The sequence below is a fragment of the Erpetoichthys calabaricus genome, chromosome 12 (genome assembly GCF_900747795.2).
Source record: "Erpetoichthys calabaricus chromosome 12, fErpCal1.3, whole genome shotgun sequence".
Lineage (NCBI taxonomy): Eukaryota > Metazoa > Chordata > Cladistia > Polypteriformes > Polypteridae > Erpetoichthys > Erpetoichthys calabaricus.
In genome coordinates this window covers 32,104,654-32,120,841 of record NC_041405.2, presented here as the reverse complement: position 1 = coordinate 32,120,841, position 16,188 = coordinate 32,104,654, and the positions used below count along the sequence as shown (strand labels likewise).

The window sequence follows — 16,188 nt, the reverse complement described above, 5'->3', positions numbered from 1 at the left end:
CACCCCATTACTGTTCTCTGTTATCTCAGTGAAGAAAAAATATGGCTACATGTGAAAACGAGAGTGGAAACCTCCTCTGATTCTTCGGATGGTGGGTTAACAGAACGATATAACAGCAGTTAATTGTGCTCTGGAAGTTGTAGCTGTGCCAGGGCCCACTGCTGACACCGCAACGTGTTCTTCCTTTACTGGTTACTTCAGCCCACCCGAGTGCTGACTAACAGGAGCTGACTGTCTCATCAGATCCACCGCCGACAAGTCGAGTGCTATAATTACCTCCGCCGGCTGGATGTAATTAGTAATACATCACTGCCATGCTGGCACAGGGAACACGCCTCTGTCAGGTTTTAGAATACAGCTTGCTTTCTTAGCTACTTGCATGCAGAGAAAACCAAATTAGTCAGAGATAATAAATAGAGATGGCTGCTGTAAATCTATGTTCCTTTTTGTCCTTACACAATTAAACCCGATGAAATGCTGTCATAGCAATCATCTCACGCTAGAGAGACACCCAAGGAGGCCAAAGAGAGTTCATACAGAAACACAGCAGAGTGAGAAATACAGGGAGAGTAGACTTTAACGGGTTCGAGGGTGTCTACCAGGTGGGGTGGCTCACCCACTTGCCCACTGCTCAGTGTTCACATATCACTCTAGTCTCTCAATCATGGCCTGTCTTCCTACCGTCAATGACCACAGCTCTGTGCTTAATGACCCCGTTGTATTGCGCTTACCAATGACACACCGCCGATGGGACTGATCTGCAGCAATAAAGACCCTGCAGATGGGAAAGAGGTGGCACTTCTGATGAAGGTGGTATGAAGTCATCCTGGAGCTACATCGTACAACTCAAGACAGACAAAGCAAGTTAATTTACATGGTGTAGATCAGGGGTCTCCAACACGTCGCTTGCGAGCTACTGGTAGCTGCGTTGGAAGGATTTTCCGGATCGGATGATGTTATCTCCCATCTGTCCATCGCCTTCAAAGGTGTGCCGGGCAATGTTCCAAGGCTTTATACTCTTTCTTCATGTGCAGGTCCCCACTTAGGTGAATCATGCCATTCCAAACAAGGTAAAGAGGATACAGTTTCATGCTGACTTTGACACACAGAAATAGTATACAATGCCCATTTCGCAGTTGTCCCTGTCTTGTCTTCTAACGCTTGCCTAGCAGTTCTAAATGATGAGCCCCTGTGCTAAATCTGTGTCCACTGTGCATGTGAGTAGAAAGAAAAGTAGATTTATAAAATTATATTTGTACAGAGCACAGTGACATATTAAAGTTATGTTACAGGTGCCTCAACATGAATGCCTTCTCCAGGAATGAGGCCTCCATCCCCTGGAATGAACGGAGCACCTCTGCCAGGCTTGCCTCCACCTAGGCCTTAAGTTAACGGATTGCACTAAGGAGCTGTTCATACAATACAGGAAAACTCAGTTTCCGTATTTGTTGTACTGTGGGACTAGTTGGCTTCACAAGTCATATTCACCATTCTTTATATTTTTTTACTTGTAAAATTTTAACAAAACATTTTTTTGACAGATGGTTTACTAAAAAAAAAAAAGAATAAAAGACATGTCTCTGTGATTGAAATAGAAAGCTAAAATTGCTGTTAACTTAAGCATACTGATTAATTTGTGTTTTGTAATGAGCGTAGCAACAGAAGACACACATGTAGACCACCACAGATACTTAGCTCCACGCGTTTGAGAAGCACCCCTGTCTGCTATGATCTCTTTCTGTCACTTTGACTGTTACATCACTATATGGCATATCAACAGCAATAAGAGACTAGAAAAGCATTGTGATCTATGGATATGCAACGTGTTAAAATGCCGCGGCTATTCTGGCAGGGCATGTTTGCTTTTCCAGTTAGAGAGTAATGTTAAATTACTTTAGTTATTCATTTGGACGTGCATTGAGATGTTGGTTGCTGTGCAGGCTCACCCATGGTTCTTCTGGAGTGGTGTCAGTGGCATTAGTCACATTTATTGTTTCAGGGGTTTTGATTACCTAAATCTGCATTTCCTGTGGCTCTTCGTTATCAGCTCTCTTAATGGCAGACGTTTCGATGGAGAATGATACAGTAATCCCTCGCTGTTTCGCGGTTCACTTTTCGCGGATTCACGACTTCGCGGATTTTATATGTAAGCATATCTAAATATATAACGCGGATTTTTCGGTGCTTCGCGGGTTTCTGCGGACAATGGGTCTTTTTACTTGCTTCCTCAGTTGGTTTGCCCAGTTGATTTCATACAAGAGATGCTATTGGCGGATGGCTGAGAAGCTACCCAATCAGAGCATGCAGTTAAGTTCCTGTGTGCTGCTGATTGGCTCGGCGACGGAGTGTTGCATTAACCAGGAAGTCTCATCTCACTCATTCAGCATTAACGTGCTACTCCTACAGGGGCCGTGTCCAAGCACCAACAGAAGATGCAAATGATTGCAGAAAAGGTAAAAGTTTTGGATATGTTGAAGGAAGGGAACAGCTACACCGCTGCAGGACACCATTACAGCATCAATGAGTCCACGATTCTTTTTATTTAAAAAGGAGGAAAAGCATGTAAGATCTACGGCTGCTTTTTCTTTAACCAGGGCGCAAAACGAGTTGCAAGTGGACGTGATAAGGCAGTAGTCTGGATGGAATCTGCTTTAGGAATCTTTGCAACAAGGTCGACGACGTCATGACTGCCTACAAGCTGCTACGTGTACTTCGCTATACAGTAAGTGTAAACTTATCTACCGATTTTATATTGCTTAGCAGTTGTCCCTGTTATTAATAGAGTAAATGGTGGGTTGTAAACAATACGGGGAGGGTTTAAAAACATCCAAATACACGTTAAATAATTAAATAAATATGGTGTCCCTACTTCGCGGAAATTTAGTTATCGCGGTCGGCCTTGGAACCTATCTCCCGCGATAAGTGGGGAATTACTGTACACCATTTGCTTGAAATGTATATTTTGCAATTCATAATTTCACAAACATAGCTTCTAATTCTTTCAGCCTTACGTCGACTCCCAACACCATTGTCTGAACTGTGAACAACAGAGAGCTCCCACAGCAAGTGCGTCAGCGTATCATTCACTACTAGCACTCGTCCATTGATGTCTTCAAATGCCAGTGTATAATCTGAAGGTTTTTTCCTAAGGTTCGGGACGATGTGGGTTCCACTCCATGCTCCCATTTCCTTTTTAGGAACTCTTGAACCCGACACCGTCGATAATGTCACCGGATGAGCTGATCAGTGAGGACACAACGAAGCAAGGGGATGGTGCATAAAGGTGCAAAGTGCTTTTATTTAAAAACTGTCCAAACAAAGTGTTCAAATAAATAAATAATCCAATACAACCAGTGAAAGGGTGGAGGTTAAAATAATTCTAAGAAAAGCGAGGTTAAAATATAGCTGGCTGGAAGCAGTCCTTTTAAAAACAAAGCCCGGTGCATTCTTCTACTGGTGACTCCCCTGCTTCTCCCACCCAGGCTATGCACCAGGGGAGTCACCCTACCTACAGCTGACCTTCTCTGCCTTCTGGTCTGGTGGCTTCCCGATCCCTGGCTTCATTCTGCTCTCCCCAGACTGAGACTTGGGTTCCCCAGCGACCAGGGTGCTCACGCTGGGGCCTCCCAACTCCCGCTGTCTTCCGTGGCGAGCCGTCCTCCTTCCGGTCAGTCCTGCTCCTCACTAAACACTCAGCAGGAGTGACCACTACTGACTGCCCCATGTGCCGGCAAAACACTCCGCTAGGGCTCATTGCTCAGCTGCCTTCTGCTCTCGACAGCGAACGTGCCTTTGCTCGCTCACGCACCAGCTTTCTGCTTTCTGCTTCCTGCTGCCTTCTTCTCCCTTAACCTCCATTCACTTTCTTTTTTTCCTTTCCTCTGCACTCGCGCTCCTACTATTTATAATGGGGATGTGGCTCAGGTGTGGCAATTAGCAGTTCCTGGCATCAGTTACAGATGCGGACGACTCCTCACCTGTGCGCTTAAGCGAGGAAACACCCGCATCACGAAGTGCCCGGGGACTGCTCTGGCCACACTACCGTGCCCCCTCTTTAAGCCACAAGTGTGGAGATTATCTATTTAAAAACTGGGCTTTTCTAGTGAGGGCTGTGGACCCGCTATATCACAAGGTTTCCTAATTGAAGGTTATGTTTAATTTCAATACATGCAGTGTACTCTCCACACATGCAAAACATATGCTTAATTGGGGTCTTTTTTGAAGACTTCAGCAGTAGACCATGTCATGCATGGGCTCATGGGAGATAGGTTAACGGTTTTGGTGATAGTAACAAGCCACTGAACCAGAGGTTGGTGCTGTGTTTTAATGCCTTCTCTCTTCCTCCCGCTGCAGAATGGCAGATTGACAGCCGTTCCACCAATGGTATCACTTCCATTATCTGCCCTCTTAGACCCGCCGCTTCCTGGAACCCAAATGCCTGGAAGTTCAGCCATTTTGAGTTCAGATCAGTTCTGGGCTCCTGTCTGAAAGGGTGTTATCCGAAACTTGTTGAGTGTTTTTCCTCGCTTTCTCTTTATCCATGGTGGTGCCCCAAGACTTTGAGGTTGTTTTGTCTCCTCTTCACAACAGTTATTCATAATCAGAAGCTTGCCGTCTGTCGGATCAGGTTAACAAGTGCACTTCTGCTTTCTTTAACCTCTGTCATCATAAGCACTGAAATGGTTGTAGAGATGTGACACTCAATGTGTTTTCTACTTATTTCCAACCACTTTAACATCAAATTCTCTCATGGGTGTCTCCAGACGTACATAAAGTATTATACGTCTAGCTCCGTGAGACTAGAGACACCTCTCAAGGTGAGGCGGATTTGGGTGAAGAACATGCAGTAAAGTGATTAGAAAGTTGAGGTTAGACTTTTATGATTTTATCATACAGAAGAGGCTGTACTGTGACATTTCAGAAATTATAAATTACTAGCCACAGTGACAGGTAACAAAATAATTACAAATATTTGCCATCTCTTGTTCTACAGAAGTCTTCAGTGCCTTTCTCCTGTATTCACGTGGCCGTGAATGTCTCTTTACCGCCGCTCCCTCTCTCAAGCTTGTTCCCGTAAAGCCTGCTTTTCAGACTCTCATAATTTTTGAGCCGCTATTCTCGCTTCCTATCTGGTTTTATGTTAGACATGGTGGCGTGTTCATCATTTACTTTATTCTGATGTGTCTGTGCACACTAACACAGATAATTATGAAAACACGTCTTTTCGTATTTGTGTGGGATTTTCGTCCTTGTTAAAATGGCATTTTCAACCACCATAAACTAATCTGTCTGAGATGTGTAAATCTGAAAATGGCAAGTCCTGTATAGCAGTGAGGATCTGAAAATGGAGGCCTTTGAAAATGGTGATGTGTGATTGTTATCTGATCCGACATCAGTTTAGTTGTAATAAATTCCTTTTTGATCTCATCTTTCTTAACTTGTCCTAATCAGTTGAAATCTACAGCACTGTTTTTATTTTGCAGGACTCGCGTCTGTATTTACTATGCCTTTGGTTACTTTATACTTAGAACATTTGTAATTTTCTAGTAGCAGCTGCACCTCATCTGTCCAGATAAAGAAGTCCAGCTTGGTGTTTTCCTCAGGTGTGATTTATTTTCCTTGAGCTTTTGCAATTTCAATTCTGCTCTCTAAACAAACAGAGCTCTTGGCTGGTAAACCACACATACCTAATAGGAAATATGTACTCATTTTAGTCATTTTGATAGGACTGACAAACGTTTAGAAAACAATCTGAAAATGCTAATGTAAAAGGAAAGCGTTTTTTAATGAAAATGGTGTTTTCAGATTTATCCTTGTTAGTGTAGTTGACATTTCTTTGCTACTCCAGTTGGAGGATTACTGTTATTAAGGTTAGGGTCGGGTTGTTGGTTTTGTTTTACGACAGAACAACAGAAACTGCATCGGGAAGAAGGTTGAAATGCTGCTAATGGATGAAGAATAAAAAACTTCTCTGCAGCAGTTAGGCTTCTTTCACCTGTGCAAATTGAGCAGAGTTAAAGATCTGAAAAAAGAAAAAGTGTATTGTATGTAGAATTTTATATTCTCACATTTGCCAAGGGGAAAGGATAGTTCAACTTCAACACTATACTTGAAGAATTGAGTAAGGAGTGGTAAACACCTCCAGCTGGAAGCAATGGAGATAGATAGATAGATAGATGTGAAAGGCACTATATGATAGATAGATATGAACAGCACTGTTATATGATAGATAGATGTGAAAGGCACTATATGATAGATAATATATAATAGACAGATGTGCATTTCACCTCTACCTATATAATCTCTATATATAATCTTCATTTGGATCTTGATCTTTGTTTGTCCATGAATGAATTAGAAGAAGAAGCACTAGATGGCAGTAGAGAGACAGCTAAAACATAGGCATTGCATTAAGAATCTCCTCCAGGCTTATACTACTGAAGACTGTAGTACTCCAGTCACACCTCAAAACACAGACATTCAAACTAAACAAATTGTTGTGCTTTAAATTAACTAGTCTTTATATATAATCTTAATTTGGATCTTGATCTTTGGTTGTCCGCGAATTCCACGCATGCGTAGACCACCTTCCAGTTTAGTACGTTGTTGTTACTCACGGATGTCAACAATGTGCCGGAATAATGAAAGGGGTGGTGGACAGTGTTACGCTGGTTAGCTCCTGAGGCCTGGTTAGAGAATGAGATTGCCGAAGATAAAAGGTACGTGCCTACGTAACATATGAATGAAAGAAAGACAGTGGGTAAAATGAATGACAATGTAACGGCACGTTCCAGAAATTATTATTGTTACTTGTAGCCGGCAAGTGCTGCGCATCTCACAGTTGTACCCTGGCTTGCACACATGTCAGTGAAGTGATCCCTATTTATGCTTTAAAGAGCCTGGATACCTATGTGTCCCCCTTTTATAACCATTGCTCCGAGTATATTGCCTTACTCTTTGGATTGCCACAAAGCAACTTGTGAGATCGGAGAAAGGTTGAGAAGAGATTGTGAGAGGAAATGACAGCGTCTTGAAAACGAGATGGACTGTGAACGGAGAGAAGCAGAAATGCTCCTACACCACCACATAATTACTATTCGGACAGTGATTCCGAGTAAGCCGTTCCTAACGAATCAATGTCCAAGGGTTTTCTTTCGTAATTTTGTTTCCCTTATAAAAAATCATAATGCTGTGCGACGAAGGGCCCAGTTCACGACTGGCAGCCGCATTTAAACAGGGAGCCCTTCACAGGCAACTTTAACATGCGCAATGTAGTTGGGCGCACATGGCTAGTAGTAAGATATATAGTGCTGTTCATATCTATCTTATACAGTAGAAAGATTGATAGATTTTACTATGTCCCCTTCTCAGCAGATCTTTATTGATTTTATTATACACAGTTATGTATTGCAAATGATGGGTGTACTGTGGTGTTGTTCAGCCGGCTCCGAATTTAAAACATAAGATAACAGCATCTGGTTGTACACGTCTAGGTCCACTGTAAAGTAAAAATAGTTTTTTGACACACAAAGGCTGACAGTACATGAGCATCAATTTTATTGTATACAAAAATGCAAAACAGCTAACGTTCCACATTTAAGGTTCTACTTTTAATAAATAATAAATAAATACATCAATAAATACTACAACATAAAACAAATAAATCTTGATATTACTTCTACCAGATGAAGATCAATTGTGTGTTTGCATCTGTTTGATGAGCCTCCTCCCGGTCAGTAATGTCCGACTAGAGTCTGTCTGCTCGCTGATGCAGCCCTGGTTCCTGTAGTTCTGATCAGTTATGCCAGACTTGAACCTCTCGTTAGATATAGTATATTACATCTTGGCTTGGACAAATATGACTAAAGGGTTAGCTTTGGACTAGAGTTTCCTGACCAGATTAGAATTTCACTGGCCAGTATTGGCAGATCAGACCACCCAATTAAGAAGCAGTAGACTAGAAATGGTCAGATTGGCAAACTTTGGCTTAAAAACTCCCTTGTTAATAGTGGTGGGCTAGAACTAAGAATAATAAATTTCAACTACAGCCTCCCTAATTGGTAACACTGGACTAGAATATCAAAGTAGAATTTTGCTGGTCTGTAACACCAGCTCAGACCACCTTAGCTTCCTTTGCATGTTTACTATCAGTAACGTCAAACTGGAATTTAACAGTTTAGTGAGGACTCCTCCCTAGTAGGCTAAAGACAATATACATATCCCACAATACAATTCATAACGTGATTCAGGCTTTGAATTCAGTTCAATCAATTCAACTGAGATTGGCTCCCTGCTGATAGCATTGACTTTCTGATCACTTATGCCAGATTATTAGTATGAGTAGAAGTGGATCAGAGAGTGCCCAGCGATACAAGGCTAAATCCAGCTAGATTTGTAACACATAATTAGTTGGTAATATTCTACGTTAGAACTTCATGGTTCAGTAGTAAGATGTGCCTCACAGGCATATCACACCGGAGCATCTCTGATCAATAATGCCTAATCATGGATCAGAACACTAATAATTTGCTGTGGTCCATGATAAGAATTACAATGTTCAGTAATAACAGCCTGTATTTTTTGTGGCCAGTAATGCCAGTGTAGACCATTTCTAATTCTTAATGCGTTAGAGAATCACTGACTGGTAATACTGGGCTAGGTCTCTCTGGCCGATCATGCAGTGGTCAATAATGCCAGACCCTGGCCTCACTAGTTCCTACTATTTTTAGAAAAACCTCCATAGTTGATCATTCAGGACTAGACCTTCCCTAGAGAGCAATAACAGATGAGAACTTCACTGGTTAAGTAATACTGAGAAAGATCCCTGATTAGCAATACTGGATTAGAACATCATCATCATTGTCGTCGTCATCATCACCTACCCACCTGCCTTTATAATACTAGATTAGAAGGTCCTGACTATTTGCTTGACTGTAACATCCCTCATAAGTAATATCAGATGAGAGGGATCCTGTTTGGTCAGTAATCGCAGGCCTCAGCCTCCCTAGCTGCTGCAGTCATGTCTGGTTAGAAAGTGTCCCTGGCCAGTAATAGCAGAGTGGAGCTGCTTTGATTAAAAATATCAGACTAGACCAAAATGTCGTTAGTGGTTTGCATTGTTTCATGAAGGAAATGACTTGGAATTCACCTGGTTAGTAATACCAGCCTGGTTAGTCACCTAGGCTTGGCCAGTTAGAAATACCAGGTCACATCCCCTGTGGTCAGTAATGGCAGAAGACACTCCGCAGTACCGGAGGGAATGCCAAGGACTATTAAGACGTTGAGTTTGGTAATACCACATTAGTTTTTTCCTAGTCAGTAATCAACCTGTCAGCCAGTATTACTGGACTGGTCAATTATCCATTATACTGGACAATGTAGCCAGCGTGACACTAAATGCTGATCCTCTGTGGCTGCTTTTCAGCTTTACAGTTCAGAATGATTTTCAAGTTTCTCTCTCTTATATCTTATTCTACTGCCTTGTGACTACTAAAGTGCTAAACTTTCTTTTTTAAAAAGACAATTTTAGAGGAAAAAAGCAATAAATGAATGAATCCAGCAGAAAACAGACAGAACAGCATCTTGTTGCTATAGTCACAGACAGAGGTTTGCTTCCAGTCTTCATTTTGTGCTCCATGGAAACATACAAATTGAATTCTTTGCAGTCTGCTTCGGTGGGCCAATCAGGCAAGTCTTTCACTTAAAAAAAACAAAAAAAAAAACAAAAGACCAATTAATTGCACTTCAAAGTTTTCTTCCATAATACACAACAGAAAAAAAACGACAGAGAGGGCAATGAATCCACATACCTGCTCTTTAAAATTCAATTTGCTGAAAAAATTCCTCACTTCAAAAGGGCCGAGGGTATGCGAAGGCGCAGCCATTGTCACGACTTTGCTGTGGGCCACAGCCTTTTTCAAGCTTAGCCTGGTCACCACTTGATCTCTTGGCCTGCGGATGGATGCATTTAGACTCGGTCGTGTCGCTATGGAAACGTAAAAGCCATCCTTCTTCTGTGCTACGGGCCGAACTGCAACAGAGAAGAGAAGTCGTAAACAGAGGGGGAGTGCATGCACGCTGCTAGTCACTCGGATTTGTCTTTCCCTTCAGAGGCCGCGTTTAAATTCTACAAAATTGCCGTTTTTTGGCACCCGTTCTGCCGTCGTCATGTTTAAATAGAGTGGAGCTCAACTGTTCAGCAACACTGGAATGCTTTCCTACACTACAGATCATAGAGGAGAGTGGGGGGGGTTACCATGAGAAATCTGCAAGACTGACTGCCATGAACAATAAAGAGACATGAGAAGGAGCTCAGTGGAATGATGAGGGCGAAGGGAGTAGAGTTGGTGAAGGTGGATGAGTTTAAATACTTGGGATCAACAATACAGAGTAATGGGGATTGTGGAAGAGAAGTGAAAAAAAAGAGTGTAGGCAGGGTGGAATGGGTGGAGAAGAGTGTCAGGAGTGATTTGTGACAGACAGTTATCAGCAAGAGTGAAAGGGAAGGTCTACAGGACGGTAGTGAGACCAGCTGTGTTATATGGGTTGGAGACGGTGGCACTGACCAGAAAGCAGGAGACAGAGCTGGAGGTGGCAGAGTTAAAGATGCTAAGATTTGCACTGGGTATGACAAGGATGGATAGGATTATGAGGACATTAGAGGGTCAGCTCAGGTTGGACGGTTGGGAGACAAAGTCAGAGAGGTGAGATTGCGTTGGTTTGGACATGTGCACAGGAGAGATGCTGAGTATATTAGGAGAAGAATGCTAAGGGTGAAGCTGCCTGGCAAGAGAAAAAGAGGAAGGCCTATGAGAAGGTTTATGGATGTGGTGAGAGAGGACATGCAGGTGATGGGTGTAACACAGCAAGATGCAGAGAACAGAAAGATATGGAAGAAGATGATCCGCTGTGGCAACCCCTAACAGGAGCAACCAAAAGAAGAAGTCGTCTCTTTGCATTCTTATTAATAAAGTCAAAGAAACTGAAACATTCACCCATTTCCTGTACCCACTGTAATCTGGAAGGGGCTTTACAAGAGGTGTCCGTAAACCCATAAAAAGCTCAAATTGGTAGCAGGAACATTAAAGATATTTTATTAAAGACATTTTAGGCACAAGGTGTTTAACGGGAACACAAAGTAGGAACAAAAAACAGAAAACAACAAACCTCCTGGTCTTGCATGCCCACACTAATGCTCTCTTCTCACTGGTCTCTCTCTGTCTAATTACCCCCCTATTACTAGTTTGCTCATGTATCTTCTGGACTCTTCTTCGGGCCACTGATTGGACTACAAGCCCAACTCAAAGTACTTCTAAGCTAGGTCTTGTCATATAAAACTTTTGGGGACGTCTTTTCAGAGGTCCTCCTGGCAGCCCCCAGTATCCCAGCTAGCCTTCTCATCCATTCATAATGAACGAGAGGGCCAGGTAATCCTTCATGGACATTAATAGAGACGGCCACTTTTTAGTGCCCCCAGTAATGCGAGTGGGGAACATGTGGTCCCCATTTCCGTGATCCCTACTGTTTTATCTTTATTTTATTACTACCTTCAGAACTGTCCACCCATACCATTAAGCCAACTAATTTAAATCATAGCCACGAAGAGCAGAGCAAGTGTATTATTTGGCACACTTACACATCCACATTGTTACTAAAATGCAGAGCGCAACTCACCTGCTGTCTTCACAACATGGTCAGCATTGGAGGTGAGTTCCAGTAGAATTGTGGGGTACATAGGATGGAGGAGGTACAAGTGCTGCAGGCCTGCGGTATCTTGACTGGATTCAGGTACCTAATAAAACAAAGTTGTGGAGCTTACGTTCGGTGTCATGTGGCCTCCACATCCAGTTCTGAAGTGAAACATTTTAGTGTGCTACAAGAACTGCATGAAAAAATTCCAGGGAACTGACAAGGGATTTCCTGCTACTAGGATGTCGGACAGCAAGGTAACACAGTGATCAGTGCCAGACTTCAGTGATAGGCAAGGCCCGATCTTGGGGGTGGGGGGGACAGGATGGGGAACTCCTGGGAGGGGCTACAACCCCCTTGCAGAAACTCAATGTGCCCCCTCACCCATGCTGCATACAAGAGTCAGAGTTGCCAAGGTTCATAAACAGTATATTATTATATATATATATATATATATATATATATATATACACACACACATACATACACACACAGACTTTGCCCCCTGCTTGCATCGTTCGCCAAAAAGCCAGCACTACACACCGTTGTGAAGAGGGGGGCTGAATGCACCCCAAGGAGAGACGGTCACTCTTCTGAAACCCCTCTTAAGTGGTGATACAATGGCAAACAAATGCATTTTTTTTATCTCCTCTTTGCTCGATTAACTGCTGCCATGCCGCGTGATCTGCATTTTGTGCACAACTTCAAACATTTAAAAGCCTATACAGCAGCTGTCCTTTTATCTCACTGCCTTGTCTCTCTTCTCCCCCAGACATCCTCAAACACTACTTGATCTCGATTTCACAGAGTAATATTTTCAGTTTTTTTGTGCTAATGTGATCTTTACTATCATTTTTTTGAGACTTTCGAATTTTCCTACTTTCATTATCTTTAATCTGCTCTGCACGTGTATCATGCCGTTTTTGAATTCTTTACGACGTTCTACTTTGTCTTTTTCCGGCCCTGGGCGTGGTTAAATCTCTTGGCACAAAGTCTAGTCTCGCAGGACGGGCTGATTATTACTTTCCTTATATTCAGAATTTGCACATAGATTATTTTTGTTCTTTTTTGCATTCTTTTTGTCTCCAATGCTTTTGGGTCTCTTTTCGACACACTGCTCTTTCTTCTTTTCTTAGTTGTTGACTATTCATCTAGAACATATAAAATTTTTTTACGATAAAGGTGTATGAGGGTGTGAGATACAAAAAACACAAATCAGTGCAAACGTTTCTTCGGAATAGTTTGGTTATTACCATGTGGTCACGTAGGCACAACAGAGAGAGAGAGAGGTTAGGAGCACACGCTGATACAGCGCATTGCCGCACCCACATAGAAAAAAAAGGCAGTGTGCTCTGTGATTACTCTCTCAGGTGGGCATTAGCATATCATAATCTCTTGGATCAATAGCACAAGTTTTCCGCATTTGACTTATACGACCGACATTATAAAATACTGGAAATTATACGGTAAAATCAAGCCCCGACTTATCCATGGGAGAACTTAAACATGAGTATATAGGGTAATTCAAAATGCTCCTGCAAGAATCAATACAAGAACTAGACAGTATGAGCACGTAACTCCATTTCTCAAGTCCTTACACTTGAGTCCAGCTAAATTAAGGGTTGATATCAATACTACTTACTTATAAAGCTTTATGGCATAGGCCCAACTTAACTGTCTTAACTCACCATTATATACAAATCAAAGCCAAGGATTAACAAAATAACAGAAGGTTGAGTTTTTAGTTAAAGGAGGGCCATTTAACCTCCTTAGACCTGAACGTCACTTGGGCTGTAAAAACAGTGCTAAAAGTGTTAGTCCCAAGTGTCACGTGGGCAACGGTATTGACATGTCTTGCGTAACACCCCAGGTTTACTCGGGCTGTAAAAGTGACCACAGCATTAATACTCGGTCAATGGGTATAGGGGTGTTCTGCGTAAGCATCAGGCTCAAACATTTTGTGAGCAACAGTGTAGATGTGTCTTCTCCTGGCCTTATAATGGTTTGTAAACCTCGTAAGAAACGCCTTTCATCAGCAGCAATGATGAGGTGAATCAGTCTTCAGTCAGTGAAACCGAAAGAGACGCTCGCGTCACTCACACATGTGCACTGTGCTGGTCATATTATTGTTCATCATTATTAGTATTTGTATCATTATTATACTTCTTACACTTCTGACTTTGTACTTTTAGTGTTTGAACATTTTACAGTAGTAACATGAGATTTAATTGTTCATGAGAAGAAGTGCAATGCTTGTTACATATTTGTTTGACAAAACATGCAACACGAAGGAGGTTAAACCTGTTCTGTCAAAATGTCAAAGTTCACGACTTCTGAGGACAGGCCTCCAACTACACAGGAGTGACCCTAGCAATTGAAAGATAAAATGGCAGTGGAAACTGCCAAAAAATATTTACAAAAACTAAAAGAGGCATTAAGTCAAAACAGTACTGAGTGAAGTGAGTTCTAGGGCCTGAAAAACCCCAAATTTGAGTGGTAGATCTTGAAAAATGACTAAGTGTGTGCAAAAAATAAAATAAATATACTAAATCATAACAAGTGTCTAAACATAAAGAGTCCATCTTTTGGTCTTTTATTCTACTTTTGCGTGTTTGACCTGCTATCTTAACATCTGTGGCAGGACAGATACTTGCTTAGACATAATCAAATGTTACGGACAATTAAAGAAGAGCCATCTGTGATAGACTGTCCTAAGGAAGAGTACTCAGTTTGGAAACATTACGTCTATCTCAGTGTGTCTTGTCAATTCTCCATCAAACTTTAAATTGTTGAAAGTGCTATGCAGGGATCATCCTCTTGTCTTTGAGTTTTACTTTGGAGCTTGTGGTATAACACGTTGATGATCTCTCTCTCTGTGAACTCACCCATGTTGTGGTCATCATTCCTTCATGCTTACTGACATCACATGCACCAGACTGTGTAAAGATGGTCTTGGAAGAGTTCACCACAGCCTATCTTTTTGTCAGCAATGAAAGTCTCTACGGACTTTCAGGGAAAAATATAGTCCTATCAAAAAGTGAGTATCGTTAGATAAAGAGGTTTACTTTGCAAAAATGTTTTCAAAGAAAAATGAGCAGATATGCTGTTTCCTTCTGTTATAAGCTCCCCCTTGGCTCTAATACATGGTATCGCTCACTTAATTTAGCATTTCTTGTAATTGTCTTACAGTTTCTGACGTCAGCCGGGAGAAGATTCTTCCCACTCTTTTCCTTTCAGGTAGTGATAAATGTAGATGAGATGAGATAAGACGAGATGCAGCATGATGTTTGTTTGTTATATCACCTTTATCTACTAATGCTGTTGTGGCAGACGGCCGGGGCCCTTGCCTGGCCAGGATGCCAATATAGTGGAAGGTGTTGGGGAGAGAGCATATTTTAAGGCTTTACCTCCCCCAGAGTGCTAGATGGCAGCCCCCCTGTATTGCAGTCGTGCCTCAGACTCCCACAGGGCTCTGGGGATTTGGAGTATGGAGCAGCCTTGTTGGGTTAGGTGGGCACCACCACTTGCCATCGCAGGAATGGCTGAGCTCTTTGGTGCAGCACTTCCGCCACACCCAAAAGTGCTGCTGGAAGAAGATCACCGGACACCTGGAGCACTTCTGGGTACCCTATAAAAGGAGCCAGAATTTGCAGGAGGTGGATAAAACTTGTTGGAGGAGGAGTGGAAGCAAAGAGAGAGGAAAAGAAAGAAAAAGGAAGAAGAAAAGTGTGCTTTTGTGTATTGTGCTGTACAGGTGGGAAACAGGGGGAGGCGTTTCCCACAGGAAAAAAAATGTGTGTGCTAAACATGCATCCTGTGTCTGTGTCAGGTTTGGGTGGAAGGAGTGCCCCCTGCAGGCCACACTGGTTAAAATGAAGATCAAATCTTGATATGTTAACCATTAAACTGCCACATACTTGGGGGTTAACGCACCCCTGGATGCCAAATACTTTTTTGCTGCACTTTTTAAGTAAAAGTCACAATTCACAAAGAAAACGTGAAATTTTAATAGAACACATTTTTTTTTTCTTGCAAAGAGCATCACAATTACCGCAACATTGATAATTTTACACACTGCCAATGAACTGTAAAAACTATTAAAAAAAACTACTGGAACAATAAATTATTATATTTACAAGGTGCAACTGACGCCATTGATGAAATTCAGTAAAGCACTGAGCCAACTGCGCTTGAACTGGCTGCATGCAAGCACACAGAGGCCAACACTGATGCTGGCAGGCTAGTCTAGTGCAGCGGCTGAATCCCAGGGACAGTGGTGCTGCAGTTCTGCCAGGGCCGGCTGTGGTCATGAGTTGGCCGCTCAATGAATATACGCACTGACTGATCAGCTCCGGCGTGCTGGAAAATTGCTCTTTGAAGTGACTATATAATGAATGTACGTCGCCGAATATACTCGGCTCCGGAGTGGTGGCAAATTGCATTGGGAACCGACTATAGCCGGTTCCAGCGATTTAAGGGTTAAAAAAGAAAAAACATTTC

The 16,188-nt window shown here is 42.2% G+C and overlaps 1 protein-coding gene across 2 annotated transcripts in view; it reads right to left on the bottom strand.

The window, feature by feature from the left end:
* Nucleotides 1-7,534: 7,534 nt before the first annotated feature.
* Nucleotides 7,535-16,188, bottom strand: part of fam234b (family with sequence similarity 234 member B) — a 68,104-nt gene continuing 59,450 nt past the window's right edge. For both annotated transcript variants that reach the window (XM_028815362.2, XM_028815363.2), the window contains exons 11-13: nucleotides 11,674-11,791; nucleotides 9,810-10,030; nucleotides 7,535-9,699 (exon numbers count right to left, since the gene is read on the bottom strand). In XM_028815362.2, coding sequence (XP_028671195.2) covers nucleotides 9,697-9,699; nucleotides 9,810-10,030; nucleotides 11,674-11,791 — 342 coding nt within the window. In that variant the 3' untranslated portion in view covers nucleotides 7,535-9,696. The remainder of the gene's footprint in view (nucleotides 9,700-9,809; nucleotides 10,031-11,673; nucleotides 11,792-16,188) is intronic.